Source organism: Schistosoma haematobium, chromosome 1 (genome assembly GCF_000699445.3).
Source record: "Schistosoma haematobium chromosome 1, whole genome shotgun sequence".
Lineage (NCBI taxonomy): Eukaryota > Metazoa > Platyhelminthes > Trematoda > Strigeidida > Schistosomatidae > Schistosoma > Schistosoma haematobium.
This window is the reverse complement of record NC_067196.1, coordinates 43,555,394-43,582,309: the sequence shown is the minus strand read 5'-3', so window position 1 is coordinate 43,582,309 and position 26,916 is coordinate 43,555,394. Positions and strand designations below refer to the sequence as shown.

At 33.8% G+C, this 26,916-nt stretch overlaps 1 protein-coding gene across 3 annotated transcripts; it reads right to left on the bottom strand.

Moving 5' to 3' along the window:
• Positions 1 to 12,586: 12,586 nt before the first annotated feature.
• Positions 12,587 to 26,444, bottom strand: MS3_00009897 (uncharacterized protein). Of its 3 annotated transcripts, none has more exons than XM_051218307.1 (7): positions 25,842 to 26,444; positions 24,265 to 24,529; positions 19,231 to 19,503; positions 16,519 to 16,737; positions 15,307 to 15,586; positions 14,541 to 14,687; positions 12,587 to 13,190 (listed from the first exon to the last, which is right to left on the bottom strand). In XM_051218307.1, the coding sequence occupies exons 1-7, from the start codon at positions 25,880 to 25,882 to the stop codon at positions 12,970 to 12,972; spliced, it is 1,446 nt and encodes a 481-aa protein (XP_051074156.1). In that variant the 5' UTR covers positions 25,883 to 26,444; the 3' UTR covers positions 12,587 to 12,969. The 3 variants fall into 3 exon arrangements, with proteins under 3 accessions (XP_051074156.1, XP_051074158.1, XP_051074157.1); XM_051218309.1 differs by adding an exon at positions 17,269 to 17,504 and having other exon boundaries at positions 12,587 to 15,586; positions 24,201 to 24,529; positions 25,842 to 26,172; positions 26,214 to 26,444; XM_051218308.1 differs by having other exon boundaries at positions 12,587 to 14,687; positions 14,804 to 15,586; positions 16,381 to 16,737; positions 24,201 to 26,444.
• Positions 26,445 to 26,916: the final 472 nt, after the last annotated feature.

Genomic DNA, 26,916 nt, shown 5'->3' with positions numbered 1-26,916 from the left:
ACAACGAGACAGTTATTGACCAATGAATTGGGATGATGGTTGTGCTATATCACGAGTGAAAAAATCACGAAACGTTTTGACTTAGATTTTCGTTTATTGATCAAATTGTATCATGTTCGTAGCGATGTTTTCACCTCTGGAGAGCACTTTTGTTAGATTTCAGACTACAACCAGAAATATGTCATATGTTATGTTTCTATGGTTCTCCATCAAATGTCAGTCCTAAATGTAGCTGTTTTTACATCACATTGTATTTATAACTTTACTTCTGATTTTATGAATACATATTAACCTAATTACTCATTGTAGTTAGGAGTATTCACTTAAATTATCGATATAATTATTTTAAATGCCCATAATCTAAACAACAATATGAAGTTATTAATCATTAATCACCGCGTTGCAATTGATGTAAACTATATTCATTATTTTGGCTTGTATTTAACAGTTAATAGCATTACAGTATTTAATTTTCATGTTATACTTCATTTTTATATGTTAATTACTCAGTCACGTTGAATCGTTTCTTCAAGATTTTGTCTGATGACGATAAATTCGATTATTACAGCTAACACTAACTGAAGAACTTTCAAGACTCAGAGAAAGAGAGAGACTATACACTTTTTTATCAAGACTTGAGAATTCAGTGGAGAGCTTGCAACCGTGATCCGAAACTGCATCCAATTTATTAATCATCAAGTCACGTGTCAAACAAAGTCTCATTCAGTCAATGAATTGAAATTTAATAGCCCACATTATCTCAAATTTTATTAAATACTATCAGTGAGTTATTGTCATATCCTGGAATTATGTAACCCTGTTTATATTTGTTTTTTTGTTGAAATTCCAGGACTTTATTGCAACGATATTTATTATCAAGTACAATATTATTGTATACATTGGTAAATTTGGGAAGCTTTTCAATGCTTTCTGATTCCCAATGGATTTTTAACAGATGTCAGACATAATATCGAACCTCTTTCTTCACACTCCTATTTTGTATTGTCATTGTCAAAAAATGCTGAGCTCTCTCCATAGCACGTAGACTAAACATTTTCACCTTCAATACAGGTATAAACAGTATATATTTGTTGGTGCTTGACTCTTTATACAAGTGATTAGCCAAATGAAATTGACCAGCCATTAGAGATAATCAACTGAGTTTTACCCAATTTTAAAATTTAATAACCTATAATTTTTTAAACGCATAACATATATACGATAATTTATATGTTATGTAATTGATCTATCTACTTAGCGTCTTTTCAGCACGATTCTATTTTACGAGATATGGTTGCTCATTTTATGGTAATGCTTCATCCGGGCTTGAGAACGTCAGTAACCCTAAAAGAGTAACAGGAATAAGTAAGTAAGTAAGTAAGTAAGTAAATCTTTTACCTAGCACAAATTTATGTATCTAAGTTCGAGTCCCGCTTTGAGTTTGAAGGTTAACAATATTGAACTGGAAAGTTTATAATTCGAAAGTAGGCGTATAGTATTGAGAATACTATATACATCTATCCATAATTTATCTGTATATGCTTATATACTAATATTTTGATGTTCTTACTCCGAGTTGGTACCCTGTTGTTGTCAGTTTAAATGATTAAATATGATCAATTGACTGTTTATTTAAGATCAATTTATATTTCGTATTTTACAAAGTATTAAACGATTACATAATTTCTACTGATAGATTTCATTTTCCATTCATTTAAGAACCTTATCATGTTCAGATATTGCATGTGAATTATCTCTAGTCTATTATTAATTACATTTAACCTGCAATGGTGTTAAATGTCAACTAAGATTTCGTTCATTAACATCTATATGAATCATTTAAAACAATTTTATCAAATAATAACTTAGTTAAGATGACATTTAATTAATGACAAACGATATTCATTTATAAAACACTTGGTTACAATGTAATTAATATCATATCTACGCATTACAAATCTTGATAAGATAAATATTCTAAATGAATAACAATAAGACTTAGTTTCAATAGTGTTCTCATATGTAAATAACAGTTTCGTTTATTGATTATTTTTCCTAAAGATATCTAACATAAGTTGATCATGAAAACAAAAACTGTGTCATATGTCTATGTTCATACATAAAGGGTTGAAATAAAAAATGATTAAATGTGTAAATGATAAACAGTTGAATTTATTTACTTTGATTATTGACATTGATGTATTCAATATGAAAAGAAAATAGAATAATGTGAAATAGATTAATTTTCTCTTACTACTGTTGAAATTTCATGAATTTAACTACGATTTAATTATTAGTATAGAGTTATGGAGAATGTTGAGTTTCATTGAGATCATGATTTGACCCATGTTGGATCTTCTTAGCAGTACGCACTCACGAATCAACATGTAGGAATTGAATTTAGAACCTTCAGTCTTTCGTGGGAACGCTTGGCTCATAGACCACTAAGTCAGCATCCAACGATGTTCATATATAACTTCAATCAATCTACAACATAATTAAGTGAAAATGACATTAAACCTTCGATAATCTCGAGCTGATTAATTTACTAAACGAAGTTGACTGAGATAAATTGTTTAATTGCCAATTAGAATTATCTTTATTTGATCCAGATAAATTTAGAATAAAATTCAAGAAAATGTTAGTAGTCAACCAGTATAATGAAGTCAAAACAGTTGTATGCCTCTTATGTATACAATTTCAATCATGATAGGTAGGTATTTCATGAACGAAACAAAATTGAAATCTGATGTACCTTTATTTCAGTTAGAGAAATACTTAGTGTTATTTGACAGTTTTCTGCAGAATTTATCTTTATCTACAGGGAGACTGACATTTCTAGGCAAGATCCGAACAGGGATCATCAAGTGTAAAAGTTTGGGATGCCACCACTGAGCCATTCTAGTTGCCTCTGACCGTTATGCCTTATTTTGATCGACCTTCTAGTAGAACTAAACTTCATGCTATATATTATTTAAACGTCATTAAGGTTTTGTCGGTCAAGTGAGTATATATGACGGTGGGTTAAATCACACACGCTGCATAATTATCTTCAAAATTCCAGATTTACATTACTGATGTATGCTTTGGTCAGTGTATGACATGGTGTCGTGGTATGAAAGAAAGCTGCAAAGGACTAGCTTCTGTTGGTCCTTCACGACTCCCTGACTGGAGTCCTAGAGATGGTGCGACACAGTCGCTAGAGACGTTATCAGATATGGCTCAGAATAGGAGCCAGTGGCGATCCTGCTGTAATCTTCTTTTACTTTCTTCATAAAAAGTGATTGCTTCATCCTTAACTGAAAGATTTCTGATTGCATGTTTCTGTTTCCCCTATTATTATTATTACCCTGCCTTACACTAATCTGTTTGTTGTTGTTCTTTTTTAACGCTCCTTACCTTTTTTTCTTCTTCTCTTCAAATTCTCATTGTTTTGTGTGGCGCATATGTATTTGGCGCCCTCTTGTACCAATATTTGTGTTCAAATAAATAAAATAAATAAGATGTATGCTATATTATAGTAAACTTGGGTTCGAAATTTCTTGTTAATGCCCTCCAACTACTCCACGATAATTTCAGCCACCTAGACTACAAGCCATATTGCAATTTGGTCGGTAAAATCCAGATCATCTGTATGGGCCGTGTAGGCATTACATTAGTTACTACTTAGTATTTTCTTATTTAAAATCACAGATTGATCTTAGTTAGATCACCACTGAAAACCTGGAAGCACTGTATTTCTGTTTCATCCTGGAACGAGACTATTTAGCAAAGCTCATATACAACTCCGCCTCGAGACTGAATCCAAGATTTCCAGTTACGAGCACGAATCTGTAGATCGCTGAACCGAGACCAAGTGATGTACATGTCTAAATTCAATCGATGTGATATTGTACAACCGCTTTCCGTTGTCATAGGTGGATGACTGCCTAACATCCAACATGGTTGAACTTCACTGGTCGCAAATTCTCTCTAGAACTCCAAACTTTGGAATTAAGCCTATGATTATCGTCAATATATGGGTGGTTTGTAGAGATTTTAGAAGTAGGAAGCTTTCTGTTTAGAATTATTGTGGTCTAGCTAAGATTGGTTCGAAATTTTATCTGTGAAAATTCTATAATCTCCACAAACCTTCTTATATTGATATCACTTATTGAATGAAGAGTTTACTAATTGTAAATACTCACCTTTATTTTCTATTATCTAATATGTGACTATTTCTACAAACGTTTGTACAGTATCCTTTCAATTTCAAATCATAACTATTATTTCTTTACATTAAGATCATTTATAATTACTTAGAAACAAAATCCTAAAAACGAAAAGTCCTTCTAAGAATCAATTTACTTTCATTTAGTTTGTTTACGTTTTTCATTAAAAAAAGAAGAAAAGATGCTTAAAATTTTCTTTTCAAAACATCATTTTACATAGAAAAGAAACAATTTAATATCAATAATTAGATTATTAATAATAATAAGAGTGAATAAAATTATAGAAAATCCCTTAAAGAAAACGTTAACCAACAAAGTATTCTTTAATAAGAATGATTCTTGGTTAGGGTGTTCTATTTTATTCAGTCAATCATACTTTGTTTGAATGAAAGCACACTTTTTATTAGATTTTATTTCCAATAGTTGAAACTGATTTCTAATTGATTTGTATACATAAAAATTGGTTATTTGAACTTTGTGGGTGTATCCATTATGTAAATATATATTCACATTAGAAAGTTTTTGATAATTACTACTATCTAAATTAAGTAACCTTGGTGGTTTTTGATCAGATAATGGCTCACTTCTGTAAATATATTATTTTTACATTTTTGAATCGACCAAAATACCAGAAAGTTTTGACTGATATGATTCATTGAGAGCATGAATTGACCAATGCTAAACCTCCATTGGAAACCTAGAATCATTGAATGGCCATCTCGTAGTAGTATGGGACCCCTCAGCAGTGGGTATCCACGATCCCATACATGGGACTCGAACCCAGGGCCTCCGGCCTCATGCGCTTATGCCTTACTTCCAGACCACTGAGCCGGTATCCGTCGATATTAATGTCTATTTTCAACCAACCCACGATATTTAGCGACCATCCTCCATTGTCTTCGGTAAGTAACTGCCCCACACCCAACACGGATTAGTTCCACTGATCATGGCTTCTCACTGGAATTCCGAGTATTACCTCTCGAAGCTAGTCGCTAGAGAGCACATGATAATGATTAGTATAGGTTGTGGAGAATGTTGAGTTTTGATTGAGATTATAAATGGCGGTTTAACATTGGTCGATTCATGTTCTCTCAAAACTCAACAACCTCCGCAACCCTATAGTGGTGATACTAAATGTACTTACCACTTTTATGGGATGTCACAATGGGAACCGTGCAGTTTGAGTTCTTCATAGGTGTAGGCCCAGAGGGCCTAACTGCTGTGTTCAGTGCCTGGCTATTCCATATAAACCTCCGACCTATCATGTGCAATAGCGATGGCTTCACAGTAGGCTATGAGCTCGGTGCTATTAAGATGGATCCTACTTTAGCTTCAAATGGGTGCAGATGGAAATTGGAGATCTGATCTGGGGAAGATAATACCTATGGGAGGTCCTACCACGCTTTCATAGTGAATTGAGACTCTAGGTTTCATGATTATCTGATGAGGTACAGACAAACATGCTTCCCGAATGCTTGACCCACCAGATAGGTTAGTCAGAAGACTAGAAATGAACAGGAAGCTGTAATTAGTAACCGAGTAGTAGTGAACAGAAATCCTGAAAAAGTGGATAATCAGCTAAGCCTAAAAGCTTACCTTGTTTGCCATCTCTCACCTACAGCTTTATCTTGAGACAACACATGTGCGTAGGCGAGTGGTATTTCTGATTTTCCTCAGTCTATCAGGAAGTGGGTTGTGGTTTGATTGATGTGATTGTGTTGGTTCAGGGAACACTTCAGTGTCCTTTATTTATGTGTCATGTATGGTGGCTTGCCTACTCTTCAAATATGGGCGAATTCAACAGTATGCTCCTAGTGCCTGACTAATGGTAGCCCAGGACATCCTATTAGCAGTCATTAAATACCTATCAAGTAGATTATTAACTACATTGGGACTCAACCTGTCGAATTCGGTCAAAATTAAGGACTAGATAGACATGACGCTGGAGCTGATATAAGTTATCAAATAATGTGTAGGTAACTTTATACAAAAAGAAGATAACTTAGTCCCGAAAACTATAACATTTATTAGAACTAAATCAGTGGATATGTGAAATAATGGATATCGCATTACAATTTTCGATGTTATTTTGATCAGTTGTAAATAAATAGTTGGAGCATAGAAAAATCCACTTGTAGTTCTGTACTCTTTTTGAAGTGAACGAAATCAGTCTTAAATCGTTTGAATAAATAAGAAACACCAGTTTACTCCACAATTGTAACAAACAGTCAAACCACTAATAGAATATCAACATTTTGGTAAGATATTACTGTAATATTTATTTATTTGTTTGTTTCCTATGACAATAGACTTAGTATATAAATTAATCAGATAGTAATCAATGTCATCATGTATACCTTCAGTACTGAAATAATTCCTTTCATTACTTTTATCTTATTAATCGAAAGATGATGTTATTGTACTTTTCAATCGATCTCTGGGGTAGTTTGAAATAAATCTAGAATCTGAATTCATATTATTCCTTAGCATTCATCAGCACTCTCAAGTAAAAAAAATTCCAATCCAAAATGAAAACGAATGTATTGCTGTTCCGAATATATTATTTTATATATCTGACCATTTAAGTTCGCTAAACGCAGATTTAGTAAAATAATATTAATCAAAGACCAATTAGAACCAAAAATTTACTTATAATAGTTCAGTTTAATGAAATTGGATGAAGGAGACTAATTGCAACTTGAAGACCTCACTAATAACCCATTTGATTGCTGAACTGAGTGACATAAGTTATAATTTCACAGGAAGTATCGATCCCTCAATGATAACAAACGTGCTTTGAGGATGAGTACCAGCTAGGTTGAATCTTTTACACACTTATAAACGAACCATAGTTCATTAGATGTTAAGACATCAAGATTTCTCAATGATCAACCATCAGTAAGGAATAAATAACAAGATATTGATTACTACTGAATGACCAGTCAATATAGATGATAATTATTTTATTAGAACCAATCTTATGAACTAATGCATAAAATATTTTGCAGTAAAACGAGACAAAACTTAGATATAGACTTCGACAAATATTGGAATATATCAATTAGTTTAATGAATACATTATCTCTGTCTTAACGATAGGTTTGTGCTATTGCGTAGGAATTGAAGACTGGACTAGTCAAAAGTTACAGATCAGTTATTTAAATTTTATAATAAAATGTCATTACGTCGCAGACTTTTGACTTTTATCAATCCGATGATGTATTGAAATGATTGTGAAATGTTTAACATATATACAAACATCTTTATACAAAGATAAAAATAATTAAGTGAACAAATAATAATCAAACTGTCCATTGAACAAGTGATCAACCATACATATGCACATATACACACAGATACGTAAGTTTTGTAAGGAATCAATCAAATATTCGACATTATTAATGAATTAGTTCATTCTTTTCTGCCTTAAAAAGAACATTAAAAATAATACAAGCTCGAATGCGTTACAAAATTGATCATATCGATCTGATACTTTTATAGTATTCCATTAACTAGTTCAAGGCTTCTTTGCTTGTGTGGCATGTTTATTTTAAGAAGGCAAAGATAACAATCTTTCATTAGTTGAATAAATGTTTTCGAAAGCTATGCTGATGCAAAAATACATATGCCCATGCACATATGGGTATATTATTTACGCAACATTTATTATTTAGGGTTTAAACGAAGAGAGAATTATCGCTTTATGATCGATAAATTTATCATTGTTGGAAATAAAATATATCTAAAGTTTATAAGACAGTATTGTGTGGGAGATTTTCCTCTGATAAAGTTTGAATCATACGATCAGATGGAATTTTTCATTAATTTCATTTTAAATACGGTCAGTTAATGACAAATATGGTTTGTTTTTAAAATAATGCTCCACAAATAACTACAGTATACAGAGATCTATTTTAAGTAATAGAATAGTGATCCGCTCTATCGTTTTTGATTGAGAACATTAAATGGTTAGCATCAGAGATGTCAGACGAGATCATACCCACTAGTATGTCTCATAGTGACAATTATACCGTCCTTCCACTGAGCCACAATCCAACGATCAATATCCTCAGTTTTAACCAAAATGTTACGTAGAGCAATTCACATCAAATGGTAACTATGAGTAACCATGTTGCTTACTACTTGGGTGATGAGAAAAAGAAAAGACTCACTAAAGAAAACAAACATATTAATTTACGAAGTCAGACGTAATAACTATTAACACTAGTTGGCCCAGAAAAAAATATATCCCCGATTACTTGCATTGGTCTCAATACATACAAGCAAACATAGACATAACAAGGTTTTTATAGTTGGACGAATCTGACGGTTTAAACATCATACAAAACGAAATACTTAAAACATAGTAATTAAATAAAATGAACAAGAAAACTCTTGTCCTTTTCTGTGGGGTGTTGTGGCGATGGTCAAATTTCTTAGTTTTTATCAAGGACTGATCTTAGCTAGAAAACCATTGAAGATCAAGAAGTAATGGAAAATGTTTTCGTTTAATATGGAACTCTTAAGTGTTATGCATCGACGACTCCATTAAGGATCGAAATCGAAACCTTCAGGTCTCGCGTCTAACCTTAAGACCTTTAAGTCAGGATCCAATGGTTTATGTCTAACTTTAATCAGTTTGCAATACTGTGGAACCATCATCTAGTGTCACTGGTGATATTTGTCAATATCTGCTAATTAATACAGAAGAAAGGAAAATGAGGAAAAGGAAAACAGGCGATTTTTAACTAATATTTGAGTGGATAAATTTATTGTTGAAATCTTAGTAGAATTAGCTACATAGTTAATTCTGTCCGTAGGTCATCAGCAACAACTCAAATATCCTTATAGAAGTAGGTTTATTTAAAATCGTGATAATCTAACCTATTACCGTATGTTCCTTATCAGTAAGGACCGTTTTAGCAAATTATTGAATAAATCTTTTCGGTGTTGATAGCTCATTGAGCTTAATCCAACTAAGTATTTGACAGCTCTTTCATCATAGCATCGGGCTCCTCGGCATTCACTATTCATACCGATCTAGGGTTCTAAATCAAGATCTTGACGCCTCTTAATGAGAGTTTGGTCTTCATATCACTGAGTCAGCATTCAATTGTTTGTACTTCTAACTCCAGTCAATTTGCACAAATTTGTGACCATCATCCAATTGCATCAGTGATATTTATTTCACTCTTGACATAGTTAAGCTCTATTGGTCATATATTCTAACTATAATCTCGAGAATTAACTTTTAAATTTGATCACAAGTAAGCTCATAATTGTGCTTAATTTTATTAAACCTCGAATGTCTATCTCATTCTAGTTTCAGCACTGCATATCAACCGATCTACGTGGTATGGAATCGACCACATTCAAACACTACCGTATGCAGGGCATAGAGAGTATACGTACTGAGGCAGAGAACAAATGTCTTGTAATTAGTGATTATAATAGCTCCCCAGCCTAAAATTGGAACCTTCATCCACTTCCGAATTTTAAATAAGGCTTTTGTTTGCTCCGCACAATGAATACAATGGCATATTTAAAGAAGTAAATTACGTTTCTTGATATTACTATTGTAAAGTTCTATATTAGTGATTCTGCATTCATAAACATTGTCAACAATCTTAAACTTACGTTTATATATTTTAGCATTGCAAATAGTTAATAGATTTATTTTGCTTAAGTGTTTAAGAGGATGTTTTAATTACAGATGTATATGATATACTGAGTCACGGTGTCGCTGAATCACAAAATAATATTCGAACATGAATCACTTTCGATGCAATATATCAAGATGTAACGTATGACTAATACAATATTGGTTCATTTTCAAATAATGACGTTTTCAGTTACTTATTTTTTTAAATCTAGCGGTAAATGTTAGTGCTTATCTAGAAAGAAAACCTTTGTCTGAAAGATTTATCAAATGTCAGTACATCACCTCTACTATTGCTCGTTAATTTTCTTCAACCTGTAACAATGAGAAACGTTTTGCACTATCAGGTATATACTACTTGTCAATAGTATGAAACCGAGCGCAGAAAATGATGACAATAGTGGATGTGAATTATAGTAACTACGGGGATTTTGCACTATTTCACTTCAAGTCATTCGGATAATAGAATATTAACAAACTACAGCCGTTATCAAATTAGAGTAACCAAATAGGAAGTGAAAACCTATAATATCGTAAACAATGTTAGTACAAACGAAACCCGGTCAAAACCGTTAGCGAATACGCGCTAAATGTTCTGCGGATATAGTTGAAGATGAGCTAATACTCCTAGGGAGAACGGCTACTCTAGAAAGTTTATGACTGAATATATGATCACGAATTTGAAAATAGGCGAAATACAAACGGTGATGAAGAGATCTCTATTCATGAGCCTAGACTTCAGAGTGGATGCGGCTAGTGAAATATTAACTGAGATTACACAGGACAATACAAAAATCTTTCAACACGGAGAACTACGATTAGTGTTTTCTACGCGCCCAGTGGTGACACCCAGGCTAAAAGATGAATTACCTAGGATGATCACTCCATTTTGTATTTGTCAGTTCGACTGCTCTTGTGGAGCATGTTATATTGGTCGAAGTTCTAAGAATTTATATTTTCGTGATCGTGAACACTTCCCAGTGTGGCTAAACAAAGGTTTGGTGAAGAAAGTGGACAGCTAGATATTGTCCCACTTAGTACAAACTGGTGATAGTGCCAGTATAAACTAATCCTTTTCAATGTTAGTTTTAACAAAGCCAAGTAAACAATTAACTGCACGGAACTAACAATCGTTATTTTGAATTTATGGTAGTTTTTACCTTTTGTATACAAACAGGTAAAAACAATGGTTTTTAAACATGGAAATGACATCAAATTCATATATACTCAATTATGTACAAAACTCGTATATGGATTCTTTTTGTTTTTCCAAGTTGTTGAGTTCATTAAAACATTTCCTAATGATTCAATTGTGATCAAATAAATGAACTATTATTCAGCTGGCCATAAACGCAATTGACGCAAAGTTTGCTTTGTGTGCAATTTAATATTCTTCATAATAGTTCTATGTATAAATAAATGCCCATATATATTATAATTTAACATATCTTTATAAAATTTAAGAATAATCCCCATCACGAGTTCAAATTCTCTGATAAACTATTTAATGAGAATCTTTGGTCGACTATTTCATCCCTATATGAAGCTCCTCAGAAGCGCCCACGTATATGAGATCAAGACCGTGACCCTGAAGCTTTATTGATAATATAACACCTTTGAATAACTGAATTAGATTCAGAAGGTATTTGTAAATAACAACCAACCAAAATTAATTATTCCATTGAAAAAATATGGCTGAATTCACAGAATCACAGTTCTTAAAATAAGCCAAATAAAAAGTCAGCTAAGTGTTTACTTTCTTCATTTCATCTCAATTCAGAGGGCTTCATTATTCCTTAAATGAAACACTGGAATTTTATTCATAAAAAGGTTTTTAACATACCTTATTTCCACTGACTTCTTTTCATTAGCTTATATTTCTATTTCCGCGTTATAATATATATCAGAATGCAAACATTTCCATACCAAACATTTATAAAAGTGACCATTACTGACTGGAAGATTTTATTGCTCTACCTGGTCTATTATCATTTTGTGAAACAAATTCACTCTGGTGGAGATGATCATACATCTATAACGATATTCTTCAGATTTTATAATTTAATTCTTCTTTCACTAACAATAAATATTCCAATCTTATAATGAAATCAAATATTAATCCTCATGAGACCTGTTGTATACAATTACCCAAATACTAATTTTCGTCTCTTCTACGGTGAATTTGTAGCCTATTCAAGTTTCCGGCGGCTAAAATCAATAGCCACACAGCCTGTGTTTTATTTAGAAAACAATTTAACTTGATTACTCAGCTTTCCGTAGAAATTGCCGTTTTAAATTATGCTACTTACCAATAGTAAGTAGTATAAATATATTAACTCTCGGTTAACTTGATTTACAACCATTTAGTAGCAAGCAATTCTTGGGATAATATCCATTTAATCACTCATAATTGGTTTGAGCTTTTCAGGCACAAGTAAGCTCCTGGGAGTATATGTTAGATATTACGGTTGAATGACACAAACTCAGTCGTAACAGCGTAAATTTATTCGACTACCTCATATGTTTGTACCGTGCTTTCTCATTATCTTAATCAGGAATTAATTTTATACATCGGTACTTATTCCTGATTAATTTTATGACACTTTTAAGATATTTACCTCGAAGACACTGTAGTTAATTACCTAAATATTGATGGTGGAAATAAGCGAACATTCTGTCCCAAGCAAAGATAGCAGCTAGTGTTTTTTTATTACTAATGATTGCGCATATTTCAAATTCAATAGGAAATCCATGATCAAATAAACCCTATATACAATCTTATAAAACAGAATAAAATTAAGAACTATGAACAACAGGAGAACAATAGATAAGAGTAGAATAATCAATCATTTTATTTAAATAAAAAAGATGAACGGTAAAAAATGAGTTCCATATTTAGAACAGAATGTCCAGTTAGAATTATGTCCTAAATACCTAGTCAACAGAAACATCCAATTGTCTAAAGTTTAAAAAAAAGCTATTTATGAAATTTTAATTATTCTGAAGTTGTGTAGGAATACATATAGACGTTTGGAATTTCATGCATTGAGGGGATTATAATGTATTGCAGATTAATATTTTATTTACTGCAAACAAGTATTAACATTTTCCATGTGAAGAACTTCGGTGGATAATTGTTTGAGCATTTAGTGGATTAGAAAGTTGATATTCACTTAGTAGAATAAGATAAGAATCATCAAACATAGAACCATGAGTATCCATACCGCCGTGAATAAATAAATACTCTTGACAGTATTGATCTTTATCATTGTTATCTTCATGCTCATCAGTATTAACGACATCATCGTAATATTGATTATCTGAAGAAAATAACAGTAATAAAATACAACAATTTAAGAAATCGAATTCCTGTTACCAGGAAAAATATTTCAAAACACAAAGGTTGTCAAATATGAAAATGATTTATACGGAGGGTTGAAAATCGCCCAGTATTAGACATAGTTTAATGGATAGGTGACAAACGAAATCAGTCTATTGTATCCCATTTTTACTTCAAATATGAACATTTGAAGTAGAATTAAGTTAACTAATTGTATCCATTAGAAGCATGATTGTTGCATCGAGATTAAAAAGTAGGGAATGTTGGTTGAAAGTTAATTTAGCTGTTAAACCAGTCAATAATCATCAGTAGGACTGTTCATGTGCATTTACATTCAAAAGCATAACAGTACAAATCACAACATATTTACGTTCATTTATCAAACTATGCACCAAGTAACTTGTATATAAGAGTTAATGGGGTTACATATTCCGTTCTATCTATATTCCAAAATATTTTCAGGGCTTTAGATATGACTTTACAAGAACACAAAATACTTGACGCTATTTAAGTGCATTTTTAGGGAATTTTGTCATTTTACAACAAATCCGATTGGCGTATTTGTTAATCTGTTCGCAATGCTTTAGAATAAAAAACTATATCCGACGCAGCTTTGAATTCCAAGAGGATTTTCAGTTCATTTAATATTTTAGACGTGCTTGCTTATGATTGCCAACTAGCAAAAGTCCTGCGTTTAGTGCTTTCTACTAAATTTTTGCCGAAACAGTGTACACAACGATGTTGAGTCACTTGACCAACAGAATTTGATCAACACAAAAGACTAAATACTAAGAAACTGAGTACTTTTAGATGATCTATTTAAGTAAAACACTCTAAAAATTCAGGAACCTATTCACAGTGATTCAATTTCTACAACTAGATAACAATCAAATTGAGAACCAATCATTACAGTATAACATAAACAACCATTAATTAATTTAATTACACAATACTAACAACCACAAAATCTAAATACTTTAGCCTGCTAAAGTCAAGTTAAACATAATGATTTATACATTCAACTTACAACCACTAAACATGAGCTTCGTACTCTTATTTGAGTCAGACGGACGGTATCATTTGCTCTACCCCACATTCAGTATGGCTAGCAGTCAAGCACACAAATATGCATTTGTCAAGTAGCCTAACGACAAAACTTAATCACCACAAGTCTTATTTTAGTGAAATTGTATAGGTAAATATTGGTAATTACTTAGAAATCATGTAATTGTATTAACTTGATCATACCTATAGACTGAAATTCATTCTACCACTGTCAGGAAATATACACAGATCTCAGTGATATATATATCATAGAAAGTATAAATACCTTTTGGTGATCTAAATATAATTTTCATCGGTGAATTTTCTTTTGTATCCTTTTTAACGATTAATGAGAATGTACAATAAGCAAAGTCTAAACGTGGACTCGGTAATACAGAAGTCTCATATCTAATTTCAGTCCATTGTCTAGTACCTAATTGAAAAAAAAGGGTTGGATGTTAAGAAAAAAGGAAATTATTTCAATGTAAATGAAGACAACTAGTTTGATAAAATGTGGAAATAACTGATTTAGTTGAGGCGATAACTTGCCTACGAAATTAAGCGCTCGAAACCAGAACATGGAACATTTAGAAATACATCACTCGGTGCAGTAAGACACTCATAGTCAAAGTAGAATCTGATACAAATATGTATGAGTTGATACATTCCACATTGGTACAATGAGATATTTGACTAAAGACAGTTGTGATCAAAAACTGTCATTTACACATGTCGTATATTTTCATTTTATAGGCTTACAAAAATACAAAAAGGGTTTGCTACAAAGTTTACTCTCTCCTGTGCCGTATGTGGAGCAACGTCGCCAGCTTTTAGAATCCGTTCTGAAAGTTTGCTTGCCAGTAACCCATAATAGATGACAAGACTCACGAAATGTGATTAATTCATTCCTTTTGGACGTGTTAATTAGAACAAAAGAGACCCATCCAAAAAATTCATTGAATTTGTATTTAAATTTTCAATAAGCTTATCCTATACACCGTTTATGCGATTGAGTTTTAAGTATTATTATGGTCATTAACATTTTCACTAACTTGTATCAAAACAGAACATATCATTCAACGCTCCATTTAATGACAATCCACCAAATATTAATATTTTACTGGTATCCTGTTCATAAATTTTATTTGTTAAAATTGTTCCGCCATGAGCAGCACGTGGACTTGGAGATGGAATCTGTGTAAGTTCAATACATTTTGGGTCCAAATATTCACACTCACTTTCCGCATTATCGTGATTAATAGTGAGTGGTGATAATTTATCAGTCGGATATAGTTTGTTCCATATACCTTTGAAGTGTAAATTATTATCAGACTGAAAATAACGAAAATAAACGCTTATTTATAATTGGGTATCAGTGAAATAATTTTAGGTAACAATATTAAAACAAGTGACCACATTTTTGAGAAACTGTCATGGGAGAGGATTTTGTGATTTGAAGAACGAATTATGAATTATTATAATGAATGCGTAAAATTACTAACGACAGATGCGCTTCAGTGATACAGTGTACGCAAATGCTGGATGTTCATTTTTGAGAGCTAAGTAATCCCCATACGTGTTTTCGTACAAAAATTAGGAGTCTAAGCCTTATCTGTTACATCACAGAGCTGATGAAGGATGAAGCCTAAGGAAATAAACAGCTGAACTGAACTACGCCTTAGATTAGTTTTCAGAAATTTCAACTTGGAATAGCAAAAAAGTGAGCTTGACAATATGTTACTACTAATATGCAATATTAACTCGCCAAAATCTTGAGTTTCTATGGTCATCGTTTAAGCTTATTTCCGAAATATTTATTGCCACTATTCCAAAAGAAAAAAAAAGTGGCGAAGAAAATTCTTTTGAAAGATTTTAGATTAGGAAGAACTTAGAATAATCTACATCAGCAACTGAAAATCAATAACTTGGAACTCTATTTCAATTGACATGTTATCAGTTTAAACATTCTTTCAACAAATTAAAGACAAAAAGTTCATAATTATTTACATCTATGAATCATCATATCATCTTGAATAAGCATTATTTTGATATATAAAAGCCAACATAATATAATCATAACGATTGAGCTATTATTATCTAATAAATGAAGACCACTAAAAACTTACAGATGAGAGTATTTTGACTAGCAGTTAAATATAATATTTCTGAAACTATTAAAATGTAATATTGTCTATGCTTTATTAAACAATTAACATATACAGAAAGTATTTTCTTGTATAATATTCTAATTAAATTTCTCTCACTTGATTAGTAAAATTTAATACATAAATATCATCAAGTAGTTTTTCATTGACCATTCCACCGTGTATATACATTTTACCTTTTGGGATACGTTCATAATTTGAATTTGCTAATTCATAAGGAAATTCATATAGTATTAAATGACCTAATCGTGAACAAGGTGGTAAACCTTCCACTGGTATAATGTTCCATGAATTTATTTCACTATCATACATATAAACCTGAAGAGAAATAATAAGTAATTTAAAATAAATATACACTTATTTGTAGAGAAAACTTTGATTTCAAAAATTTAATTAAATATAGTATGTACATTCATCTTGCTGTATGAAACACGTTAAATTGGCTACGTAATGCGAGTGATTTTCAAACGCATCTCTGAACATTATCTTTTCTGGTTCTCGAAGTCGATTTTAAAACTATCAATAGCTCAATACTGGAATATCATGTGAACTATGGTCGCACGACGCCACTGGATATATCTTTCAAAACCATTTATAAGATTAAATAATTTGGTTTGAGGGGAGTACTAATCAATAATTTGTGCAATGCAAAGGTGTTAGTAATCCACCTTTCCAAACTTGAATTCTGTATGTAAAAACAGACACATGCAAACCATCATTTTTCTATGACCCTAACACACACTTTTCACACATGGCAATTTGATTTTATTATATCCTTCTATTGTTTCTAAACTCTTTAATCTTAATAATTCATTATTACCACCTTCACATTTTTGATTTATACTTCACCTTACTATCCTTCGTCAAATTCTCTATCGTTAAGCGACACTATATGATACGTGATATGATGTAATCGTTCTCCAATTTTTCAGAAGACCATTTTAATTGTAAATTAGTCATAAACATGATTGCACAGCTTGAATAAATGATAATGGCAAAAAAAATTTCATTGTACTGGCTTTTCAGTGTAGTTATTTGGTAATCTTAACTGTGGACTGATTGAAGTTGTACTTTCTATATATATCCTAATATAGAATACATTAAATTATTTAGGTTCTTTGATATTCTGAAATAAACTTATGAACAGAAATGTCTTTAAAAAAAATTAAACTGGTAAATCCAATACTAATTATAAAAAAAAGATCCACAATCAAAAGTACACTAAATAAGAAATAAGTTTCAGAAATATGTTTACATAATCTTTTAAAAAAGTGATTCATAGTTATAATTATATGAAGATGCATTAGTGAAAAGTTAATTTCTCTTTAATCCATTATTTATAAGCTGCATTGTATAAGTTCACCTAGTTGGGCATTCATACAAACAATGTTTTATGAACAAGGGAGTCATTTGAAATTATTGCTAAGATTTTAAGATAAGTTAAGAAAACGAATATAAGTGTTATATCTCGATGGCAATAATGAATGGTAAATATTGGGATTTATTTATAAACTAATATTATATATATATATTCGTTTTATTATAAGCTTTATTATAACCTATGAACTATTATTATATGATTTACCATTCTTAATTTATGCTCAGTTCATTAATTACGGTCCCCCACAATCACAGCCAATTTTGGCATGATTTTGTACAAATTTTTTTTCTTTACGGTGTGATGTGTTCTGTTTGGTTTATATATAAACCAAGTATATTTGAAATAAATGATTCATATCGTGGAGGCTGATATTGGTGTTCTGGATTTAACAGGCAGGACTTGGTGGGAAAAGAACCAACCAGTACTCTAGGTTGCTCGTACTGGTGTATGAGTCATTATTTAGCGATAATCGTATAGTTAAGGGCATAACAATAAGAAGACAAGAATTTGGAGAGTTATAAAATATATATAGATATTTTTTGTTACTGTGTGGTTTACCCTATTTGTGTTTACTTTATATAATATATATATATATATAATAGTCAGATCCTAGTCCCTTGACAAGTGACCTACAAAACTGATGTCCGCTGACCGTGTATAGAATCTAATCATGTTTATTTCTGCGCTAATATTGTACACATAAACGAACTATTTTATTCTAAGAAACTATTCATCTGGATAGTGGTTATTGTCTTCTGATATCAGTTCACTAGAGACATACATCAATAACTCGGTCTAGTGAATAGCTAAGACTATATGGAAATACGATTCAATATATTACTAGCATAACTGGATATGCTATTCATCCAAACCCCATATGACTAAACATAGAATTAGCCTTCTTTTGCAATATTATTTCTTAGAGATATGTATTTTAATATTCAACTAAAACATATTGCAATTTTCTCTATACTATGTGTTAAATAAATTCAGTTTATTCCCTTAGGAAATTATTTTGTTTACTTACTGGTCAATATTTATATAATACGACTGTTTAGGCGTTTTTCACACCGTTTATAAACCAGTTACATAAAGATGTTTAATAAACTAGTAACAAACAGCAACGAATATATGGCTACACATATTTACTTATTTGGGGAGTTAGTTCCAAGACAGACATTATGAAGAATATCATAATGCGTATATTTTCAAGAAGTAAAATCTATGAAATAATGTTTAGCCATCAGTTTAAAATTTTTATTAGAGACTCTGGAACCATCAGCTTAAGAGCAATACACATATCCTACCTCTCAACAAAACGATAATAAAAACAAAGATTTTTCTTTCATGTATGTACTTTTCCCTATATAGTATGCATTAAATGTGGTCAAAGGAAATCAAATAAGTAGATTCAATCAATGGGTAGTTACTTTATCATCTGACACTGGCTGACTACCAACATTCCCACCAGAGAATACTATGAGTTGATTATATTCAGTTAGTGAAACAGAAGAGTGTTGTGTGCGGGGATGATAGATGAATTGTTGAATATCAGTATGAATGCGATCTTGAGTTAAGCTTGCAGTGATTCTGCCCTTTTCATAAATTGATGGATTTTCTGGCGTTGATAGAAAATGAATTTGTAGATGGAGTAGTTGACTCAAAGGACCTGTTTTCGTTGCACCACCAAATATTAATAATTCCTAGAAAACATTCATTCAGATACATGAACGATAAGTAACATTTTCTACCGAACCAAAACTATATATATATATATATATATATATATACATATATATATATATATATATATATATATATATATATATATATATATATGATTGAATATTTACATTTTATCACACTCATTGACATTCATCATAAACTTTTGTACCGGTTAATGCAACGTTACTGTGGACATAATTTCTGAACTGAGCATTCTATCTTTTGAATCGCTTAAATGGTATATAATTGGTTTGGGTCTTACGGTTAATGTGCGCCACGAGATCTAGGTCACCAAACGTAAAACTTTAAACTCATACTTCCTTTTTTATTTGTTTACAATTTTTGAGCCTAGACAAATTCACGACTTTTTATATACATCTCCACTTATCACATCGTTTCTTCTGAATGATTATCTAGACTGGTTACAGGAATACTAAGATTTAAATTCAAATGGGAAGACAAAATCGATAATTTAGAAAAATATATAACTCCAGTCAGTGGTTAGATGTGTTGGGTAATACATCTTAGAGTCAGTCACAATGGTGTCGACGAAATCGCTAATTATTTTTCTTTAGCTTATCACTCCACAATCCCTTCATACATACTTCGACTCTTTTTCTCAAACCAATTTTCGGATTATAGTTGCCACAACATTATTTCGATTTCCTTGCTATTCATCATAATTTCGTTTCGCCATGTTCTATGTTCATTGTAACCTACCGACAATTGTAGTTGTTAAACCTTCGTTCGAATTAAGTAGGCACGTTTCATATCAACTATTCGACTATTTTAGATAACTATCAAGTGTTTTTATAATTATTCTTTGTTCATGTGACTTTCGAGTTCAGTCACATACCTTCATGAAATAACTGTAATACCTCATTGTCTGATTTATTAAAAATCAAAGTGTGAAGTAAAAACCATGTGCATTATAGAACGGTAGCGCAGTGGTTAACATGTTGTTGTTGCTACCTTGCCTATCGTGATGAAGCAACCGAGCTATACTGGCTGGAACAACCGTTCCTCAAGGTCCTACCATGTCAAGCAGGTCGGTTGAAGAGCAGTAAGACTAAAAGCAACAAACTCGAGGTCCGAAGGCGAAGTCGTACTGCTGACTATACAGAGGTGTGACAACAGTAAGATGTTTCCTTCAGACAACCATCAAAACAGCCATGCTACCTTCCTACAAGGAGGGTTGGGTTAGAAAATGTCGACCCTAAAAATGCACGTCTAGCCTTATCACTGAGACCACCTCTAATCCGATTTCCTTCTCAGGTACCTTCAGAAGGACCCTTCCACTATGTGGGCAACTGGGAAGCGATAACTGCCCCCATACCTCTAACAGCACTGAAGACCACTGTATTCATAATCAACCTCCCTCTTCAATTCCTATTATTCCTCCTACATCGACTTTTACCTCTAAACTTCCGTTTTCGGCTCCCCCCTCAAGTGTCACCATAGCCAACGATCCCAGTGCGCAAAACTCTGTCTCAGTTCTACTGAAACCTCGCTGCAAACTACACATTGGAGCCTTCAACGTACTCACCCTATGTGAAATTGACCAACAGGTCTCCTTGGCTAAAACCCTAGAATCCCGTACCATTGATGTATGCTGTGTCTCTAAAATACGCAAACAGGATCCTAGTGTGGTCATTCACTTGACCTCATCTCAGCAAAACGGAGAGCCGACGAGATACACCCTCCGTGTATCTGGTGACCCGATGGCCAGTTCTCGTGGACTGGCAGGTGTAGGCATAGCACTAAACATGAGGGCGGAACAAGCACTGTTAGAGTGGATCCCCGTTAACAGTCGTTTATGTGCCGTTCGGCAAAACGGATCCGTAAGAACTCGGAAGGAGAGGGACACACGTCGTTGCCTTTTTTTCGTTTCCACCTACGCTCCCACTGACTGTAGCTCGGATGAAGTGAAAGATGAATTTTACAGAAAGCTGTCCGAACTTCTGCAGAAAGCTAAACGTTCAGACATAGTACTCGTAGCAGGTGACTTTAATGCCCAGATAGGTAGTTTAAACCAAACAGAAAGGCATTTAGGTGGATATTTTAGTATTCCGACACAGCGAACAGATAATGGTGACCGTCTGCTGCAACTGTGCTCAGACAATCGTTTATTTTTAGCAAACACAAATTTTAAGCATAAGAAGAGACATCGTCTAACATGGCAACCCCCTACCCCAAATCAACGGTGGACTCAAATAGACCATATTGCCATCAGTCATCGTTGGAGAGGGTCGGTACAAGATTGTCTCTCATTCTGGAGTACCTGCTTGACTCCGACCATGCCCTAGTACGGGCACGCATCTGCTTGCGCCTCACTGGACGCAAAAAAGCCACATTAAAAAGACCCATTAGAACTGAGTTGAGTAGCGAAAAAACCAAAAGTAGGTTCCAGGAACAACTGAGGTCACACTTAGGTAGTTCTGAAAACAAGGCTGACCCAGATGTTGCTTGGAAAAATATACAAACAGCTGTGGAAACAGCAATGAAATCTATTAGTGACTTAAACCACAGAGTTACAAAGAACCATTGGATTTCTTCAAAGTCTATCACACTGATGGATTCTCGCAAACTCGTCCCATCAGGTTCCGAACATGATGAAGAGCGACAACAAATCAGATCTAGGTTAACCAAAAGTCTAAGAAACGACCGTGAGCAGTGGTGGGCAACGAAAGCAAAAGAGATGGAAAAGGCGGCGACTATAGGGAACACAAGACAGCTTTATAGACTAATAAAAGAAACTGGAATTAATAAGTCAAGCGTAAGTGAGATTATTTCGGAAAAAGACGATACTCTCATCTACTCCCAGTCCAGACGTTTAGAACGATGGGCGGAACACTTTAGGGAACAGTTCAACTGGCCTTCAGCGACTCTACAACTACCATCCATCCCCAGACAATGTGAATAGAACATTGAAGTAGGTCCCCCAACTCTTGCTGAAGTTGAGAAGGCTATAGTTAATCTGAAACGAGGAAAGGCAGCTGGTCCAGATGGATTGGCTCCAGAGGTCTTTAAGGATGGTGATCTAAGTTTAGTGATTAGGTTGACTGATATTTCAGCTAAAATCTGAGAGTTGGACGTTATCCCATCTGACTGGTCACAATCACTTACCGTCCCAATATATAAGAGAGGGTCAAAATCATCCTGTGACAACCATAGAGGGATTAGTTTAACTAATATAGTATCTACAATACTAGCCTCGATAATTATCGGACGCGTAACTAAGACTCGTGAACCGCAAACACGAGAGAATCAAGCTGGTTTCAGACCTGGTCGTGGCTGCATCAACCACATATTCACCATTCGTTAGGTTCTAGGACACAGGTATACTTATCGGCGTCCCACAATGGTGATCTTTCTTGACCTAAAAGTAACTGTAGGAATGCTATCTTTACCTTAACCACTGCATCAGGTCCTTCTTGTTTATTGTTGAAGCTTTCCAGGTATGTGAAAGCTTTCACCTCTTCCAGAGTCTTTCCTTCAAGTGTGATTGGGTTGGTGTTCTCCGTGTTGCAATCAAGGACCTTGCTTTTCCTATGTTGTGTATGTTGAGACATACTGATGCAGAGGCTGATGCTACACTGGATGTCTTTATCTGCACTTGTTAGAGTATATAGAATAGAAGGAATAGGTCATCTGTGAAGTCAAAATCGTCTAGTTGCATCCGAGCTGTCCATTGTATTTCGTGCTTCCTATCAGGTGTAGAGGTCTTCATAAGCCAGCCAACCACCGGGAGAAAAAGGAAGGGGGAGATTAAGCATCATTATCTGTCCTCACTTGGAATGCGTCTGTCAGCTATCCTCCATGCACGATTCTGCACTGTAATCCGTCCCATGAAATCCGGATGATGTTGACTGTTTTCTCAGGTATACCACAGTGTCGAAGAAGGTTCCACGAGTTTCTCCTATCCACGCTGTCAAATGCTTTCTCATAATCAAGGAAGTCGAGTTATAGTGAAAAATTCCATACAATCGGTTGTTCAACGATGATCCGTAGTACCCGAACATATTCTCAGTTACTGACCTACATTGACTGGGTCATAACAACCAATTATCTCTCCTACTCCAAACACAAATGTTATGATCAGTTAGTGAGTCACAGCGTCTACGAAATTTCGAATAAGTCCATCCGTCAGGAGGATAAATGGTGACTTAAGTTGTTTACTTAAGCATAACATAAAATCGTAGTGAATGGTATGCGGTGTCTAAGTAAGGCTACTACCTACATCGACGTAGGATGCTGTCAAGTTAATGACTAGATGAGTCGGAGAAACCATTAGTTATAAAATAAAGGGAGGTGGGACAAAATTAGTGGATTTATTGTCAAATTTATACCTACACGTTTCTCAATATTATTTCTTTAACTTTTGGTTTAGTGATAATGACAAATATGACTACTAGAACTACTTAACTTATAGGTTTTAGTTTGCGTAGTATGATTTTGTCTATCATTTTAGGTCATGAGAAAATGAGATGTTCGGACAGACTGGCAGTATGGAATATTACCATTTTAATAGTTGATTAGTAATACACCCATTTTTTGCAACCGAATGCACTTGTTTGGATTTGTGTACAGCATTTTAATAGGCTATAAAATTAGGAAGCTCAAATTACCAATCTAACGTCAAATAAAACGATCGTTCTGAAAACATACCACTTACTTTATAACCAAAGTGATTTGTGAGTAAATATGAAATGTGCATGAACTGCAGTAATTCAACGCACCTGGTTGTTTAAAATTGCACTGCTATGTTCATACCTTCCCAAACCTGGAAAATCAATTGTCTGTTCCAAATCAACAGTGTACCACATAAATGATATTATATCCAGAATGTAAGCTTCATTAAATACTCCAGAAGCATCTGCACCCCCGATCATTATAACCAATGGTCGGTTGCCCGTGTTCCCACATTTCATGCGCACAGCATGAGTTGAATGACCAACACGTGCAAGCGGCGACTTTCCTTCCAAGGTGTAAGACACGTTGCACCTATGGTAGATACATTCACCAGAAAATTAATGTAGTGTAAAATTTTATTTGTGAACAAGTAACATGACTTGGGTACAGAAGGTTGAAAGGAAACCCAGATTAGTCTGACTGGAATACTATGTTAATAACAATCGAACCGTTAATATAAACGTTTTGGTTAAAGGGGGAGTGAATTTTGGAATGATGACGACAATGTGAGGTATCCCCAAGGCTTACTAAGGTTTCTCCGGCGACACTAATCTATAAACGAGCCTATCAGAGGCGTTTTAGAGATTTCAAGGTTACGGCGCCAACTTCAGTGATTAATACTAACGTACGATCGGTTCACAAGGAATTTTATATAAAACGTGATAATAGAGAGGCTATAACAAATAAAACGGCGGGACTATAATTTGTGGGCGAAATAATTAGGTACAAGATAAGAGATCTCGGATTTTAACACGAGTCTTTCATCCATTTGGCTAAATAAATTTCTGGAACTATAGCTGATGTCAGTTCGTGATGAAAACCCCATATATAATTCCCAACTAAGGCAAATTACGAAAATTATTGCGAACTGCATAATAAAAGCACCAATAACACTGGCTGCAGCCAGGCATTACAATATATACGGATGTTTGGAGAGTGTAAACTCCTACATAGGCTCGGTTATGTGCATCGTGTCGTTATCCACAAGTAGCATTTTGTGCACCCAACAACCGGAGTGCACATAAACAATATTGAAGCTATGTGGTCGAAGCTGAAAGAGTTTTTGAGACTTTATCATGGCTCCAGAGGCCGACCATTCTGTAGCCGTATGGATGATTTCCTCTGCTGCATGCATTACGATCTTAGAACCTCTTTCTAACATTGACAAGTTTTTGAATCACGTATAAGTGTATCCACTTTATTTCCTTGGTTTTGTATAACATATTTTTACTCTATACCGACTGTTTGTTGATTGGCTAATATTTCTCAAGTTCGCTTAAGATTCGTTCAAAGATCGTCCATAAATTAGAGTCGCCGCTGAAAAAATAAGGGAACTTCGGGTATTTACATAGATACTAGGGAAACTGTTATTCTTTCGAAATGTCGAAACTATATCGCCGAACAGTTGAGCGTATAATTTCTGAACAAAAAAATTTATTGCCGCATTGATCATGTTGATTACTGGCGGGTGACTGACCGGCGTCTTAGGCTTCGACAACTTAGTCTTCTTCACAAGGACAGCCACTGAAGAGCTCATGACTAAAACTTCAGACCAAAATACCGAATACTGGACACACAAAAAAACGAAATACCACGAAGAAATTTATTCTACAGCCAAACATACCAGGAGCCACATATATTCAGTTTTTCAAGTAATTTATGCATACTATAAAATTATACAAAGCTTCGACCGCTGGGAAGAGTTTTTTCGTAACGAAACGTTTTTCTTAACGACAACCCCGTTGTTGCCGCTGCTGGAGTAAACGGAAAGAGATGATGAATTTCCAAACGTCAGAAAACTATGATTAAAGGGCTTTTTGATGTTCAGACGGTAAATATCACGTGCTGGGTCTTCATAATATCTGTCAACAATATCATTGTCTCCTTTAGGACTTTTCACCATTCACATAAGAAACAAACATGAGACCAACATGTTGAAGTGCCTTTCATTTATCCTAAAATTATATTGAGTGTTGTGGGAGATTATAGTGTTTACTGTGTCAAGACAGCTGAAGAGAATAACAAGATCGGCGACCGTTCGATAATTGTGCGAAACAAAATTACTCTAATTGATGGAAAACGCTGAAGTAAACCAGCGATAACACAGTCCTGTTTAAGAAGACTCTGCAAGTGTCACTAGAAGTCTAAACATGACCTTTTGAACCTGTAACGGCAAGGTAAAAACGGTAATCCCTTTCAAATCTGTCCGCCGTTTCGTTTCAACGGCCTTGAACGCGCTGACCCAACCTCGAAAACGCCGCGCGGTTGTCTAGGTTACGCTGTTCGAACAATTATTAAAATAAAACTCGTTTGGTTTTTAAACTAAGCACATTAGTGGAGTGAACTTTTTAGCTAATTATGTAGCTTTATTCAGTGTGCCTGATCATGATTATTTCGAACGAACACCGCAGAACTATATGTAGATCCAAAATATTTAGCGTTATCAACACTTATCACTGAAGTCATTCTTCTTAGTTCTAGTGGATACTTCTAGGTTGGGAGCTATGATCAGATCTTGACACGACTCAAGTGGCACACTTTTTCTCCTCCGAACAGTCAGTGTAGAGATACTAAAATACCCAAAACAAATTGTTCTGTAAGTCTACAACATCGACACTAACCTCATTAGTTTTACTGAGTGAACACGCATCCGCACCAGATCATTATCTAATAATCAGTGCTATGCATCCCTAATAATA

What these genes read in the sequence shown, in the direction of transcription:
- MS3_00009897 (XM_051218307.1), bottom strand. Translation starts at nt 25,882, where the DNA reads ATGCATAAATTACTTGAAAAACTGAATATATGTGGCTCCTG. An exon ending in CTGAATATATGTGGCTCCTG is followed by an intron (nt 24,530 to 25,841) that starts GTATGTTTGGCT and finishes TATCTACCATAG; the next exon opens with GTGCAACGTGTCTTACACCT. An exon ending in TATGTTCTGTTTTGATACAA is followed by an intron (nt 14,688 to 15,306) that starts GTTAGTGAAAAT and finishes TTTTTCAATTAG; the next exon opens with GTACTAGACAATGGACTGAA.